The sequence below is a fragment of the Spea bombifrons genome, chromosome 7 (genome assembly GCF_027358695.1).
Source record: "Spea bombifrons isolate aSpeBom1 chromosome 7, aSpeBom1.2.pri, whole genome shotgun sequence".
Lineage (NCBI taxonomy): Eukaryota > Metazoa > Chordata > Amphibia > Anura > Pelobatidae > Spea > Spea bombifrons.
This window is the reverse complement of record NC_071093.1, coordinates 26,400,023-26,418,172: the sequence shown is the minus strand read 5'-3', so window position 1 is coordinate 26,418,172 and position 18,150 is coordinate 26,400,023. Positions and strand designations below refer to the sequence as shown.

General features: G+C 40.9%; 1 protein-coding gene across 1 annotated transcript in view; it reads left to right on the top strand.

The window, feature by feature from the left end:
- Positions 1-2,860: 2,860 nt before the first annotated feature.
- Positions 2,861-18,150, top strand: part of PFKL (phosphofructokinase, liver type) — a 36,586-nt gene continuing 21,296 nt past the window's right edge. Inside the window, exons 1-7 of the mRNA XM_053472165.1 lie at positions 2,861-3,065; positions 6,873-6,946; positions 7,904-7,981; positions 11,274-11,463; positions 13,712-13,877; positions 14,053-14,097; positions 14,997-15,105. Coding sequence (XP_053328140.1) covers positions 2,981-3,065; positions 6,873-6,946; positions 7,904-7,981; positions 11,274-11,463; positions 13,712-13,877; positions 14,053-14,097; positions 14,997-15,105 — 747 coding nt within the window. The 5' untranslated portion in view covers positions 2,861-2,980. The remainder of the gene's footprint in view (positions 3,066-6,872; positions 6,947-7,903; positions 7,982-11,273; positions 11,464-13,711; positions 13,878-14,052; positions 14,098-14,996; positions 15,106-18,150) is intronic.

Here is an 18,150-nt window from a genome sequence, read left to right as displayed (position 1 = left end):
ATTGTTATGGTAAGTTTACACATAAACCTCCATTTAATATATAAATATAACATATATAACTCCACACTGAAGTAGATAGCATACCAATTATAACAGAACAAAATTATTGGCTTTATTAAAAAAAACATATCTCAATTTCCACTATGGAAACAATTTTTGTTAAAATATATAATGAAAATGTTACATTTCATCATCATGTTCAGCTACAACTAGCTATATATTCATATTTAACATCGTACTGCTTCAAGCAAAGGTATAGCCTGCCGCTCCATCAAACTCCACTGACCACAAGTCAAGCACAATATATTCTCACTGGCCACTTTATTATGTGTACCTGTTCTATTGCTTGTTAACACAAATAGCTAATCGGCCAATCACATGGCAGCAACTCAATGCATTTAGGCACATAAACGTAGTCAAGACAACTTGCTGAAGTTCGAACCGAGCATCAGAATGGAGAAGAAAGGGGATTTGAGTGACTGAATGTGGCATGGTTGTTGGTGCTGATCTACTGGGATTTTCACACACAGTAATCTCTAGGCTTTACAGAGAGTAGTGCAAAAAAGAGAAAATATGCAGTGAGCGGCAGTTGTGTGGATGAAAATGCCTTGTTAATGTCAGAGGAGAATGGGCAGACTCGTTTGAGATGGCAACAGTAACTCAAATACCTACTCATTACAACCAATGTATGCAGAATACCATCTCTGAATGCATAGCCCATCGAGCCTTGAAGCAGATGGGCTACAGCAGCACTCCTGTTAGCTAAGAACAGGAAACTGAGGCTACAATTTGCACAGGCTCACCAAAATTAAACAATGGAAGACTGGAAGAACATTGCCTTTGACGCAGACAACATGAAAGCATGGATCCTGCCTTGTATCAACGGTTCAGGCTGTTGGTGGTGGTGTAATGGTGTGGAGGAAATTTTCTTGGCGATGCCTCAGCATCTTACTGCAGCTCCCACGTGATTATGCTGTGTGACCCCCTAGGCCCCGCCTCCTCCAGAAAATTGAAGAGGTGAGTCTACCGGATCTGCTTCAGGACGGCACAGTGCCGCCGGAGTCCCGGTCTTGCTTCTGGAGCAATCTCCCCAACCGGCTCTGCTTCCCCACTGTGGCCGGGCTATCCCAGCAGTCGGAACGTGCGCGCGTATGCAACCTCGGCTGCTGCCGGCACTTAGTGTAAGTGCCGGCAGCTGAGGTTACCAGACCGGATGATCCAGGTCCCCTGCAGCACTGCGGGGGATTTGGATCTTAGTCTAATAGTCAGACCTCATTTGAGGTCTTATTAGAAGATGACCTCGATTACAAGAGCATTTGCTCTGGAAAAAACCTTGTCTTATAATCGAGCAAATACGGTATTCCACGAAGAATGAAGGCAGTTCTGAAGGCAAAATGGGGTCCAACCCAGTACTAGCAAGGTGTACCTAATAAAGTGGCCAATGAGTGTATTTTACATAAGGTGAAAACAACCTACCCGCAAAAAAAAAAAGACTGCACTGAGCCATATTGTACTCGCTACTACATGCAGACGTGGTGCAGTTATATTCCCGTGCATGCATGAGCTGCCAGAGACACAACTATTTTAGTGCCAGACAGGGACAGTGCTGAGGGGTTATGAACCCTCTGCTTTCTCCTCCTTCTTCTGCAAGGATGGGCTCTAATGAACTGAGCAGCAAGTCCAATTTATGGGCAGTTTTTGCTCCTGTGGCAGGAGGTGGGATTTATGGACATGTTAAAAAGTCTGACTGCAATCCTTAGTCTGCAGTCTTTGAGCCTTTTTTTTGGGGGGGGGGGGGTAATTGTGCCTCATGTGGTTGACGGATATACCCGTACCTACTTTAATACAATTGCAAACCTGGGTATCAATATAACACATGTGGTGCCATTGAGGTGCATGATATATACTTAACAGCTATTATTTTCATAGCATTTTGTTCGAAGCTGGTTTTGAACACCATTGTATTTTTCCCTTTCGACTAGCCATTGCCATTCTTGGTGAAGAGCTGATTCCCAGGGTCTCTGGGTCACTCTCTCTCTGCCTCTTGGTTAAGTGAATGGTTACTCTCACACACCTGCTCGGCTAGTCCGGCCACCTCATTAAGCCAAAAGAATCCATTCTGTCATTGGAGGTGAAGTTTTTCTTTATATTAGTTTTGTAAACATGTGTTATGTGTATATTCACCCATTGTATGGACTGAAGAAACTCTGGGATAGTCCTTCCATCTGGTGATAGATATTAATGATAATATTCTCTGTTATCTTCAGGCTATGTCACACTTTTCTATCTATAATAATATCTAATATGTTCATACCTGGGACTGTATGTAAGCATGTGTGTTACCATTATTTGTTACTGTGTGTAAATATGTGTGCCAGTGTGCATGTTAGTTACTGTGAGGGGGCAGGGGGTCAATGAGGCCACTTGGCTTTGCTTGCTTCCAGAAAGTGCCAGACCTCCCATGATTTTGACATCAGATAAGAACCATTCAGCCCTTCTAACGTTTGGAATGTGCTGTTGAAGGGTTAATGCCGACATTACGTAATTAACATTTTCTCTTTGCCCCAACCCCCAAATGTCAGGGTGAATGATCTACCTGGACTCCTCAAGTAAGGTGACTGAGATTGAGTATATATAGTCATTATACATATATACTCCATCATTCCTTATATACGGTATATTGTGTTTAATGCCCCACTGTGATTTTGTGTGCTCAATTGTTTTCACAAATGATAACACACACTGCACAATAAAGAATCATTGTCACGGAGAGCCCTCAGCTAGAGACAGCGTGGGGTGCGGAAGCCGAGTGGCGCTTGTGCCCTCCCCCCAGGCCAGTCTTTGAGGAGGTACAGAAGGACGCAGGAAGTAGCACGTTTAACACGGATTCTACTTAACACATTGACAGGCGGTGAGCGCTTCAATACAGCCGGGGCTCCATTCACATTCCTGGGTCCGAGAGTTCGGAAAATCCGCCAAAATGTCAGCTGTCGATCTGGAGAAGCTGCGGATGGCAGGAGCCGGGAAAGCAATCGCTGTGCTGACCAGCGGCGGGGATGCACAAGGTGAATCTCTCATTATCCTCTTAGGCAGAGTCTGGAAGCGTGTAATCGGCGGCAGATACTGCCCGCTTCCTGGGCATCCGGAGGGGCACGATCCCTGACACAGGCCCTGTCACGGCTCGGGGCATACACTTAGCCATGGTTAAGTCTTACAGGTGCTGTTACTGTTTTTAAACAATATACTTCTGTACTGGGTTCTGTAATGTACTTTGGAGCTGTGTTGGTCGGTGTAAAGTCCGTCTTTAAACAATTAGCTGCTTTTCTTTATGGTTTCAGACACAACAGTGTGAAGTTTGTTATGAACGTGTATACATGAAGTGTATGTGTAACAAGTACTCTATTACCTGAAGACATTTCGAGGTCATGCAGGTCATGACATTCTTCATATACATTACTGAGGGCAGCATGTGCTGTTTAGGCTGCCCAATGTATTGAAAGCACATTTATTTAATGGCTGTCAGATATGTTTTGATCCCCAACATTTCAGGGGTTAATTGGATAAAGAAGGAATCTTTTGATTTATATATATAACTCTGGAGTGATTTTATTGAAGGTTGGCTTTGTCACCCCCTACCCTCGACTATTATTATTGTTTTTAAATAGCACCATCATATTCCGTAGCGCTGTACAGTGGGTAGACAGGACATAACTAGTATATAATAATTACAGAACAGATGAGAAGAGCCCTCCACAAACGAGTTTACAATCTAAAGGGAGTCGGGGGGATTACACCAATTTGGTAAAAGTGCCTTTGTTACAGAATGGAACAGGCACACTAGTTTAAGTATTGCAGGAGAGCGACTAGGAAAGGTGAGTTAAAGGAATGGGAAGGCGTTAATGTGTAATGTCCATATGGCTATATTAAATGGGTATTGTCACTGTTCATCTTCATTCTTTTAATTAATATGCGTTAATCTATACCTGATATATCTGCATGAATGAGAGTTACGAAATGCAACTGTGCATGCAATATGTTATAAATATTATGACACAATACATCTTCAGGTGATGTCACACTGGCAAAAAAATCTGACACCTCTATTGATGCAAATCAAAGCATAGTTGTGATTCTCATACTTAAAATATGTGCTAGTTAAAAAGCCTAAGCCTAACCACAAAGAAAGTGGCAATAATAGAGGTCACTCAGCAATTGTACCTGAAAGCCGCTTCTTGTTAATGCAGCTTTAGAGAAGCATCTCAAGTATGCCTTGTATTTGTTTACCAATAATGCGATTATACAATATAAATTTTTAGTAGCCAATTGCAATTCTGTTTTTTTTTTTTTGGTTTTACAGATTTACTGTTTTATCTGTATTGTTTCCCCAGAAATTTGTGTTAAAAATGTAAGATTTAAAACGCTGTTCATAGGACAGCTGTCATCAGATTTGTAAACGTAGGTCAACACTACCTTATTTATATTACATGGCCCTGTTGTGAGTATATAGAACATGCAAGGCCAACGGGGATGTCTGTTAACATAATTTATACAGATTTTGCAATTTTTCATCTTAAAATAAATAAAAGGTATTATAAATAGTCAGGTTTCGCGATACAAAAAGTGTTTTATTGTGCAATAAAGTGAAAGTATACATGCATATAGGTGGGAGTGGATAGCACAAACCTTAACGTTTTCATTCCTTAGACACACCTCACGCAAAAACTCTTCCTTCAGCAGAATCTCACTTGGGGTGACCCTTCAAATGTATAGTGGAATCTCAAACACAACTTTCCTGTAAGCTCTTGCGGCAACTCTTCAGTTCTGTTCTAGGTTTTTGGATGGTCCATTGTCCATTAAGGCTCTGCTGCACTTCAAACTGCTGCAGACCCAATCAGGAACAGGCTGCTCATTATGACAGCTTCTTGATGACCTCTCACCAGTGACAGCTGTCATTAAAAAGAGAGAGAAATGTCATCCAAGGTAACTCCCCCACACATTTTATCAATAGAAAATAGTTTTTTTTTATTTTTCTTAATTCATAATTCATTATTACAACCCTATAACTTATCAGAATGGGGTATTGCTGTACTCAGAGTGGGCTGTTGATTACAACCCTGGGAAAGAAATCTAGTGAAATACTGAGTTTGTATATAATGTGATAAACATCTGACCTTTACACCAACAGGGACCTAAATACAGAGACATTAATATGTAGCCCCCCCCCCTTTGCATAACAGCTTCCAATCTTCTGGCTTTCCACAAGATTGTGGAGCGTTTCTGTGGGATTTCTTGCCCGTTCATACAGTAGAGCATTTGTGAGGTAAGGCTGATGTTGGGCAAGAAGGTCTGGCATGCAATCTCCGTTATTCCAAAGGTGTTTGATGGGTTTAAGGTCAGGCCGGTCAAGTTCTTCTACACCAAACTCATCCAACCATGTCTTTATGGACCTTGCTTTATGCGCTTGGACACAGTCATGCTAATTGAAACCATAGCATTGTCTTGATATGCTGAAGCTTTAAGATTTCCACTGGAAGTAAGGGACCTAACCCCTGAAGAATAACCCATACCCATATCTGGGAACTGCTGGGCTCCGGCTACGCGGAGCCTTCCCTTGCAGGACACGGCCAGGACTGCACACCGACGTTAATAGGAGTTCCCGCTGACGGAAAAATGGGCGGGGAGCAGGGTGTGTCACGACCCTGCTCCCGTGACCCAGAGGATTCAGGTCTTGACCTGGAGAACCAGAGGAGCATCGCTCACCCGGCAATCTCCGGGTGAAACCCCGAGAGTTCCCAGGTATGCCCATACCGCTCTGTGACTTTATGAGGTCTTCCGCTTCATGTCTGAGTTTCTGCTGTACCTAAACTTCCACTTTACAATAATACCACAGTTGACCGGGATGAATTTTCACAAATTGACTTGCAGAAGTGGCATCCTATCACAATACCATGCTTGAATTCACCAAGCTCTTCAGAAACACCATTTTTTCACAAATGTTTGTAAATGCAGACTGCATGTCTAAGTTGCTGTGGCAGTGGGTCTGATTGATTGATTGTCCTTCTAGTATGTGTGTATATATACATGTATATGTGTGTGTGTGTATATATAATATATAATCAAGAAAATTGTTCTGGTTGTTTTTGGAAACCACTATGAAGTAACTCTAAGGGATCAATCCCATAAAAAACCTTTGACAAAACCTTGCCAGTTTTCATAGCAACAGCTTATAGCAGGGGTGTCCAAACTGCGGCCCTCCAGCTGCTGCAGGACTACATCTCCCATAATGCTCTTTCAGCTAAGGGTCTGGCTGAGGAGTATGAGAGATGTAGTCCTGCAGCAGCTGGAGGGCCGCAGTTTGGACACCCCTGGCTGATAGGGTCTGCATGTCTTAACCTGGCTCTGCCGTGTTTCGTTATTGCTGCATGCCAGGTAAATCCACACAAGGGCAAAAGTATTTCAACCGATGTCCGGTCCTGCGCATTTTCCCAGTGCCCAAGACAGCCATAGTTACACTTTACCGTTACTCAAAGGTGCGCTGCGATTGCCGCCCTTCTTGATAACAGTAGAGAGAGGCTAAAACTTTGCCTACGCATCTGCCAGCAACCTTTTCTCTATTACAGTCTCAATGTAATCTCGATGTACCGTAATACTACCTTTTTGTGCATTAATTAAAAAAGTAATACTACCGGTACTTGAAAAATGTAATCTTGGAGAGCAGAAATAATTATTATTCTTTTTATAAATGTACTGTTCCACCGGTTTTGTGACGTGCAATGAACAGATTGCTCAGTGCGTGTAATAAATGGTATTCACGTGGCCTCTTAATACATTTTTTTTCCCTTAATACATTTTTTTTCCCTTTGAATCTATAGGAATGAATGCTGCAGTTCGTGCTGTGACACGCATGGGTATTTATGTTGGAGCAAAAGTTTTTCTCATATACGAGGTAGGTTTATTAACTCAGTTGCAAAACAAATTAAAACCGAAAATAGCTATACAACTAAAGGAGAAATACTGCCATTTTAAAAACATATTTTTTTTCAGTTATTAGCAATGGTGATTTTAGCAAAAAGTGCAGTTATTAGTCACCAGAAGCCATCATTATGATCATACATGATCAGCAGGCCTTGTGAAATGGGCCCTCTTCTTGTGCGTGGGCTGCATAGTTTTCTGCGCAAACAGAAATGTCACCAGTCCTTGCAAAGCTTAGTCCAAGCATTCTGTGACATTAGTTCTGGTGCATAAAGCCTCAAAGGGACACTCCGGCTATCATATACATCTTAATATATGTATGATAGCTAAGAGGTCCTTTTTAAATTAACACTTCAATTGTCCATTCTGCAAAACCCCATGCTAAAAACATTGCTGGTGGGGGTCTGTTCACAAATGTTATTTCAATTGGAACATTTTCCTGCAACTGATTGGCTGCTTGAAGGAGCCAATCAGTGGCAAGAAATGTGTGACCATGGAGGGCAGGTCACCTGCACAGCAGCAGCCTCTACCTCCAGGGTAAGTATTTACACAGAGCGTCTGTATTTGTTTTTTTTTTATTATTTTGAAATGGAGAGTAAATGCTCCTGAAAAAATGCTTGCACGTTTCCTTGACCAATGTAGTTAGTGATTTAGTTTCTTGGCTGTATAAACTGTATATTTAAACAGTTAACCCCCCCCCCCCGAGAACAATGTGTTAAATGAGCTTTTCTTTAATAATGTATAGGTTTTGGCTTGACAAGCATCTACAAAGCCATTATATGTTTGTAGAAATTATAGTATGTAGCTCTCCAGTTGACACTATAATAGTTACCAGAAAACCTGAATATTACAGAATATTGTTTTATGACAGATATCAGAATATTGTGTTTTTCTTATGTTTGCTTCATCTTGAGTATATATTTTATTACAGGGTTATGAAGGACTAGTTGAAGGCGGAGAGTGTATTAAACAAGCCAATTGGCTTAGCGTGTCAAATATAATTCAGATGGTAAGTTTAACAACTGCAAGTGACACACATTTTATGTTATTTCATAGTATGAACTGCTCTATTGGGGTGATGTTGCAGCTAATCGTGTTGACTTTGTAACTTACTACAAAATGTGCCTATTGAGTAAAAATAATTTTTGAGCTCCCGAAAAGACTTTGTAATGCACACTTGTGTGCTCATTGCTATTTACCCACCTGCATCCTTTTTTATGATAACAAAAAATGAATCCTTTCATTTTTGATTGTTAGATTTCCATGCCGGAGGAAAATATTGGAGAAAAAAATCAACAACTAGTTTTAATTAGAGATTATTTATGTGCAAGTGCAAACTAGTACAATAAAATGTAACTAGAAACAGTGGTAATGATAATGTACCTTAAATAAATTACAATACAATACATTACATTACAATATAGAAAAGAAAACAGCTAACAGTACAATCTTTGTAACCAAAACATCTTTCCTTTAAATATTGCAGATTAGGGGAAGACTGTCAGTCAGTGCATTCTTCCCTCCTTCTGACCCTTCCGTGACTTTGAAAGGTCCTCTCCCCGTAATCATCCCCAGAGTCCCTTTGTCCCCTTATTCACTAAGCCACACCTCTTTTCCTTCCTCCCTGTAGTTCAGGTATAGATCAAATAAACAACACATGTAAACCACACATGCGTGTATAGCATTGCAGGTACAGTCCAACAGAATAACACAACATAAGATCCAACACTGACCTGCTCCTTGCATCTTCACTTATCACCTCCTCGCATCTTCACTTATCACCTCCTCCCACGCCCGTCTACAGGACTTCTCTCGCGCAGCACCAACCCTCTGGAACTCTCTTCCCCGTGCTGTCCGTCTCTCACCAACTCTACCCTCCTTCAAACGCTCGCTAAAAAATTTTCTCTTCAGAGAAGCCTACCACTGACATAAACCTCAAACTTCACTCACACCCACCTACAACCCTTATCTTGCCCTACATTAACATCATTCACTGCCACGCAGTCCTCGCCTCCTTTTTTTCTCACCCCCTTATCCACCTAGATTGTAAGTTCCTGCGAGAACAGGGCCCTTCATTCCTCTTCTATCTCTTTGTTAATTGCTGTATTGTACTTGTCGTTCTCTGTAACATTTCATCTTTGTACAGAGCTGCAGAATCCGTAGGCGCTTTATAAATAAAGTATAATAATAGATCAGATAAACACAAGGAAACAGCACTACAAGTGTAGATCAACTAAATAAGATATACAAATCCTGTATTTGCAGGTTTACATAACTAATGTATGGAAACATTTCATAGCAGATCTAGATCAACAGAAAAACACACAAATCCATTCACGCATTTCATCCACACATGAATTCATTAATTCTCTCACCCATTCACACAATTCATCCACACATTACTTAATTCATTATCTTACTCATTCTCACTCTTTATTTACTGTATTTGCTCGATTATAAGATGAGGTTTTTTTCAAATGCTCTGAAAAATACCCCTCGTTTTATAATCCGGGTCGTTTTTATAATCAGACCTCGTAGTCAAGGTTTGACTATGAGACTAAGATTCAGATCACTCGCAGCGCTACAGAGGACCTGGATTCTCCTGTCTGGTAACCTCCGGTGCTTCTGACTCCCTGGTGTGTAGTCGGGGCAGCGGGTAGACGTCTACGCGATTTGCGTAGGCAACTTCCGCTGCAGCCGGAAGTTGCGGGGAACTCTCTCTGACAGCCGGAGGGTGTATGCACGATGGACGCAGACAACCCCCTCTGCTAACGGCACCTCCTTCCGGCTGCAGCGGAAGTTGCCTACGCAGATCGCGTAGACGTCTACCTGCTACCCCGACTACACACCAGGGAGTCGGAAGCACTGGTAAGTTTGGGGGAGGGGAGTGTTTAATGGGGGGCATAAGGCCTTTCTGTAGGCAGAGTGCTCTGTGAAATGCCTTTTAACCCCTTTTATGCCACTCTGCCTCCAGATATGCGTTTTAACCCCTTTTATGCCACTCTGCCTCCAGAAATGCCTTTTAACCATCTATAGGCCACTCTGCCTCCTGAAATGCCTTATACCTCCCTATATGCCACTCTGCCCCATAATATGCCTTTTAACTCCCTAAATGCCAGAGTGGCATATAGAGGTATAAGGCATTTCTGGAGGCAGAGTGGCATATAGGAGGTCAAAAGGCATATTATGGGGCACAGTGGCATATAGAGGGTTAAAAGGCATATCATGGGGGATAGTGCCATATAGGGGTATAAGGCATTCAGAGTGGCAAGCCTGGGGGCAGATGTACATAAATGGGGGGCAGGTTGGAAAATAAAAGGAAATAAAAATAAAAAATATTTTCCTCCATCATAGCTTTTATTAAAAAAACTCAAAAACCAACTAGTAAATTAACATTTACTAGTGAAACTTTTTCCTATAGGGTCATCTTATATTCAAGCTTTTTATTAATATTCATATTTTGGGGAGTTGTCTTTTATAATCGAGCAAATACTGTATTTCATGATCTCTTCCCTATTCTCATCTCTATCTACTCCCCTCACTGTCTACCCCCTCTCCTCCCCCTACTCGCTATTTAACCCCCCCTTTCCAGTTCACTTACCCTGGTACAATGAATGGCTACATTCAGTATTATTAGACACTGTTTGAGGGGTATACAGGAGAAGTTGGAGGATGTGGAATAGGCTTTACTCGCTAAACTGTTGATTGTCTGCTTGCCCCTTTTTAATTTTTTTTATTTTATTTTTTAGCACGTTCAGAATAAGAACACCCGAAGCATACTTTTATTTGCTATTTGTGAAGGGTGTTTGTGGCACCATAGTTTCTCTTCTCAGTCCTCATTTAATTATTTTATAAGTGATCTTTATTTTTATGGTGCTACACAAAAATATCCCCAGGGCTAACTTAAATACTCCCTTGAATAGTATTGATCATTTTTTTGTTTTCTTTAAATCACCAGTAAGTGGGTTGCTTATTTGATTACAGTTGTTCTTTTGCACATGCAGATTTATCTTTTAATTTAATATCAACAAACCCTGCACTCCTGCCTGATCTCTACAAACCACATTTCCATTTTCTTTAATCTCGCATATAGGCAATAGTTTGTACAGCTAGATTAATAACCGATCAGTGATATAGATTTTTACCATCAATTCACCAAGAAATATTCAAAGTAGGTCGGAAAGTAGTGTGAGACTGCCTTTGTTGCTGCTTAAACAATTATTCATTTAATAAGCCACATTTAGCACCCGTTTCAATTGATAAATGAGAGAAACTAGGAGATATTTTTTTTTTCACTGCAGGGAGGAACAATTATTGGAAGCGCCAGGTGCAAGGCATTCACTACTAGAGAAGGACGATTATCTGCGGCTTATAATCTTGTCCAACATGGGATAACCAACCTTTGTGTCATTGGTGGTGATGGCAGCTTAACTGGAGCAAACATCTTCCGTAAAGAGTGGGGTGGCCTGCTGGAAGACTTGGTAAAGGATGGTAAGATTTATTATTATTCAAGACACAGATGGTGTTGGTCTTGGAAACTTGTTAAGTGTTTAAATACCATTGTTTAATCTCATCATTATAATTTTCAGTTTTTGTTCTGAAATGCTTGGAAAGCCTTTAGAGTTACAGTTGTGCTACCATTGATCTTAAGTATGACTGATCATGCAAAAAAAATCCAGGCTATTATTTATGGCTGCTGATCATATGAAGTCACTTATTTTCTCATAGTTGTTTGGCTCCTTTTTAAATCCTAATGTTAACAGATATCACCTGGCCCTGATCTAAAGTTTACATACTCTTGAATGTTTGGCCTTGTTACAGACACATAAGGTGACACACACAGGTTAAAATGACAAAGGTTAATATTGCAACCTTTGGTTTTTAAATTGCAATTAGTGTCTGTTTATAATTAGTCAATGAGTTAACCTCATATGGGTGCACTGAGCATTCTAGATACTGAGCCATGGGGAGCAGAAAGGGACTGTTGAAAGACCTGTGTAACAAGGTAATGGGACTTTTATAAAGATTGAAAAAGGATACAAAAAGATATACAAAACCATAAAACTGCCAGTCAGTACTGTTCAATCCCTTATTAAGAAGTGGGAAATTTGAGGATCTCTTGATACAAAGCCAAGGTCAGGTTGACTAAGAGAGATTTCAGCCACAACTGCCAGAAGGATTGTGTGGGACAAGAAATACCCACAGGTAACCTCAGGAGAAATACAATCTGCTCTGGAAAAAGATGGTGTGGTTGTTTCAAGTAGCGCAGTACGATGATACTTGAACAAATATGAGCTGCATGGTCGAGTTGTCCGAAAGAAGCCTTTACTGCGCCAACGCCACAAAAAGGCCTGGTTACAATATGCCCCGAAAACACCTTGACACGCCTCACAGCTTCTGGCGCACTGTGTTTTGGAGTGACAAGACCAAAATAGAGCATTATGGTCACAACCATAAGTGCTATGTTTGGAGAGGGGTCAACAAGGCGTATAGCGAAAAGAATACAATCCCCGCTGTAAAGCATGGCGGTGGCTCACTGATGTTTTGGAGGTGTGTGTGAGCTCTAAAGGCACAGAGAATCTTGTCAAAATTGATGGCAAGTTGAATGCAGCATGTTATCGGAAAATACCGGCAGACAATTTGCATTCTTCTGCACAAAAGCTGCGCATGGGATGCTCTTGGACTTTCCAACATGACAATGGTCCTAAGCACAAGGCCAAGTTGACCCTCCGGTGTTTGCATCAGAAAAACATGAAGGTTCTGGAGTGACCTGACCTTAATATCATCGAGCCACTCTGGGGAGATCTCAAACGTGCGGTTCATGCAAGACAACCAAAGACTTTGCATGACCTGAAGGCAGCTATACCACCTGCAAGAATTTGGGGCCTCATAGACAACTATTAAAAAATACTGTGCGCTGTCATTGATGCTAAAGGGGGCAATACACAGTATTAAGAACTAAGGGTATACAGACTTTTGAACAGGGGTCATTTATTTATTTTTTTAGATTGTGCCATTCTCTTACAACCTGTAGTTGAATGTTAACCCCATGAGAAATAAAGGAAATGTTTTTTTTTCTTTACTAAAAATATACAAATCCACTAGCGTTTTTGGGATGTTGGTTACTTGTTAGCTTCTCCTGTGGTTCTGATTGGCTAGATATGATGGCCACCTAGTACTGCTTTAAAAAAACAAAATACCCTATTGATAACCCTACATGGTGACTAAACCAGCAATGTAAAAAAAATATTATTCAGGTTATGACCTAAACCATATTTTTTTTTTTTTAAAAGGGTTGTACATTTTGCTTCAGCGACTATCTATAATAAAGTGTCAGGAAGGAAGAGTTGTCCCAGTGTAATGCATAGTTCAAGTAGGATGATTTCTTGGGCATTACCAATTCTGCAGTAGTATGGGGCTTGCAGACGATTATCACAAGGGTTGGCTCTCAATAATTCAGAATTAAGTCGGATAATCAAAGTTAAACCCTCCTAATATTTACATGACAGTTTGTGACCCTAAGAGATGCTTTGATGAATACAACATTAAGAAGTTACTCCAATAAGCGTCTCTTGCAAGAAGACATGAGTCACCTTATCAATTGAAGTAAGCCTGTCAGGCTAGCACTTCATAATGGTCATTGAAATGGTGACTCATCTGCAACTCCTGTTTTGGTGACCAGCTAGATGGTGACATTTGTTTTACATGTTAAAAAAAATTACATCTATCTTTACAACAGAGAAAATTACTGAAGAGGTTGCTCAGAAGTATTCTCACTTAAACATCGTGGGGCTGGTGGGGTCTATTGACAATGACTTCTGCGGCACTGATATGACAATTGGAACGGATTCTGCGCTACATCGAATCATGGAAGTTATTGATGCAATTACTACGACTGCCCAGAGGTAAGGAACAAAGCATTTCTTTTGATTAGCTTGTTGTAATTGAATGGTGAAATCAGTAAGGAAAGTGTCATCACATTCTTTGTAACTGTATTGTTTTTTTCCCTTTTTAACATGAAAAAAACATTTTATGTTGTATATTCCTGACATTGTGTCGTTTTGTTTTGTTTTGTTCTAGCCATCAACGAACATTTGTGCTTGAGGTTATGGGAAGGCATTGTGGGTAAGAATTAATATAAAAATGTATTTTACCAATATCAAAACTTTTATTAAGCATAAAGCCATACCTATTAATAATAAAAAAAAAAAACTGTTCAGTCAAAAAAGTTTAAGCAGTCCAGCATTTTATATTTTTAGTAATGTATACAGCCTAGCAGCCGCTGAGTCGAAATTATCAAATAAGACTCCCAAGTAAGATGTAGGAATCTGTGCAGCGGAGACCCCTGTCAAAAGTGGTACATGATGAATCGCTGTGGCTTCAAATTTTGAAGACCAAGGGTGTCAGAACCTGTTATTCAAAATTTACAGTCTGATGATTTGAACAAGAACAGTGTTTGGTGATGCCAGGAAAGGATTTGTTCATTATTGTGAAGCAAAATCCCACAGTACTGTGCCATTTTGGATTACATGCATAGCTTAATTCATAGTGGAGTGACAGGATATGAATATATTATAAACTTCAAGGATCTGCTGTGTAGCCAAAAGCATTGATTTTATCTGAACAATCACAGCTCTTTCAGATTTAAGTATAAAGTATGTGGAGTGCAGTGTATTCATATGGAAATGTATTTCGTGTATTTTTACAAAATAATCGGTAACACTGGTTAAGAAAAACCCAGTGAGTTAGAGAATAGTTGATTGGATTGTGGAGTGGGTAGAATAGTGGGTTCCCATAATGCTGTGATATGACTCTTTATCATACTGCCTATGGTAACCAATAGAGTGGGTCAGTGTTTAATCACTCCATTGCCATAAAGAATCGGTAAAATAAAACAAAACCCCAATAACTAAAGAATGCATGATTTACATACATTAAAATCCGTTTGAGTACAAGTGAGTTTCACCTGAAAATGAGGCTGAAGTGTACTTTTTACCCATATAGTCTAATTATTTTTACTGCAGGTATTTAGCGTTGGTGTCTGCCTTGGCATCTGGTGCCGATTGGCTCTTTATTCCAGAGTGTCCTCCTGAAGAAGGCTGGGAAGACTTTATGTGTGCACGACTTGGAGAGGTATTTACAGAATTTTATCCCCTCTTTTCAAAAGGTTTGTTTCTAAAGTAGTAATGTAATTTGATCAGTGTGTCATATATTATTGCACTTTTAAATTGGTATTTCAAAATGACGGTGCTGTTTCGTATACTGTTTTATATAGTAAATGCTGCATGTTGTTCCAAAGAAGAGCTGATTTCAATAATCAGAGTAGCTCAGTCTTAAAGGGGAATTCCAACTTTTTATTATTAGTTTGAAAAGTGTTTGTGTGTTGTGCTGTTTGGGTGTCCTGTCCGTGGATTTTGTAGGTTTTTGAGTTCTGCAAGCTGTGTTCTTGCGTGAGTGCCTGTTAAGTGTATGTCTGAATGCTGTGAGTGTCTGGGGACATGTGAAATATGTCTTATTGTATTGTACATGTCTGTTACTTTCAATCTCTGTTGTATTGTGTGGGTGTGTATGTCTGTGAAAGCTGTGAGTTGTTTTGGTGTGTCTCAGATTTGTGAGTGCCATCATATTTAAGACTGCCTCTAGGACTGAAAATTTATTTTTATTCATTTATGCCTCATAAGTAAACGTAACTGTGAATTACGTTTTCTTATGCACTTGCATTTACATATGTGCAGCCTAAACCACGCCCTTCTATCTCACTCTGGGATTGTGTCACATAGTTCTAGTCTGTCCATTTTTCCTGATGCAAAGACTCTGACCTTAATCAGCACTTGGCCTTGTCTTAGGGTAAGCATACCTTAATGCCTATCACATGCATGTTTAAATTCCCTCACTGTATTAGCCTACATTACTTCTGATGGTAGGATCCATCCCCTTGGTTTTTGATTGTGAACTATTGTTCTAGCATTTTTCCTTCTTTTGCAAAACATTTTCCTTCTGTATATACTTTAACCAATTTAGGTATTTAACTGTTTATACCCCCAACCTTTTTCCGCTTTCCTCCAGGCAGTACATATTAAGATCACCTAGTCTTTCCTGGCCATTTGTATCTTGCAAACTATTTATTATTTTAGTAGCCCACCTCTGAACTCTGTCCTGTATGTCAACATCCTTCTGGAGAGGGGGTCTCCAGAATTGTACACGATAGGTGAGGCCTGACCAGAGATCACTTCCCGCTACTAATGCCTCTAGCTATATAACCCAGCACCCTGCTTGCTCTTCCTGCATTGCCTTATTTTTAAGTTCTCAGAAATAATTACTCACAGGTCCCTCTCTTCTCTTATCACAGACAGAACATTGTCCCAATGCTTTATTCTGCCTTGGGAATTTTACATCACAAGTGCATTGTTTTACATTTATCAACATTAAACGGTAGCTGCCACAAACTCGTATATTCTCCTTATTTATTTAAATCACTTGCCATTTGCCTTGTTCAGGGCCGGACTGGCCCACCGGGATACCGGGAAATTTCCCGGTGGGCCGGAAGGTCCGTGGGCTGGGCGGCCATGAAGACAGCCGCTGAGCTGCCCCCCAGGCTGCCCGAAAACTAATCAAAGCAGCCGCTGGGTGCTAATGCGGCCGGCCGGCATCAGCACCCAGCAGCCGTGTGCGATGGCCGTCTAGTGATGGGAGCAGTGTGAGGGGTGAAAGCTCCGCCCCCTCGCACTGACCTTTCACCCCTCACGCTGCTTCCATCACTATGCGGCCATCAGATTGCTGGGAATGTAATCTAAACGGCCGATGCGTGCTGATGCCGCCGGCCGGCTCTGCTTTAATACTTTTTTTTTTTTACTTTATATGGCGAGCCGATCCAGCTCACCATATAACTAAAAAAAAAAGTGTTAAAGTAGCTCCGGCTGGCGGCATCAGCACGCATCGGCCGTTCAGATTACATTCCCAGCAGTCTGATGGCTGCATAGTGATGGGAGCCGCGTGAGGTGGAAGCTCCGCCCCCTCGCACTGCTGCAGCACCGGATGTCAGGTCAGTGGCATCCTGTCAGCATAGAGGAGAACAGTGTGCAGCTACCAGGAAGTCAAGAGAAGTAGAAGGTGAGTAAAATGTATTTTTTGTACTGTATAATGTTTTTTGTATTTGTTAAAAACAAAAGAAATCGGCATGTGTGTGTATGTAAGTGTGCCCCCCTATATGCCACTCTGCCTCCAGAAATGCCTTATATCCCCCTATATGCAGAGCCGGCCTTAGGTGTTCTGGCGCCCTGTGCGGACTACTCGTCTGGCGCCCCCCCCATCCCAAAAAAAGAAAGGAATCAAAACTTGTAACAAAACCCCAATCACTATATACTACGCCAAACATTGATGTGGTGTAGGCCTACCACTTCATTGTCAGGCTTAGTAGTAGGGATGCACCGAAACGAATTCTGGACTGAAACCAAAAGTGCAGCATTTACCTGGCCGAAACCGAATATGACCCCCCCCACACCATAACACATAACAAAACAATTAAATAACAATATTTTTATATATATATATATATATATATATATATATATATATATATATATATATATATGATTAACAGCAATCACATTCTTATCATGCCCGCAGATTCCAGGATGTACTCGTAGACTACTTGGCATGATAGGAGTATGATTGCCCTATGTACCCCGTCTCACTCCATTCTCCCTATCTACCCCCTCCTAACTATCTACCCTCTCCCTCTTTGAAGTTCACTTACCTTTCAGAAGTCCTGCGGTGAGGGTGCAAGGCCTCTGCCTCCCAGCTCTGCCACTGTATGGAACAGTATAGAGTGATGGGAGTTATGATGTACTTTAGAGCATAATTATATAATGAAAAATACATTGGAAATGGTACAGCATAACACCCATCACTCTCACACACTTACCAATCCACACACACTTACCAATCCACACATATACACCAATCCACTCCACACATATACACCAATCCACACACATACACCAATCCACACATATACACCAATCCACTCCACACATATACACCAATCCACACACATACACCAATCCACACATATACACCAATCCACCCCACACATATACACCAATCCACACACATATACACCAATCCACACATATACACCAATCCACATATATACACCAATCCACTCCACACATATAC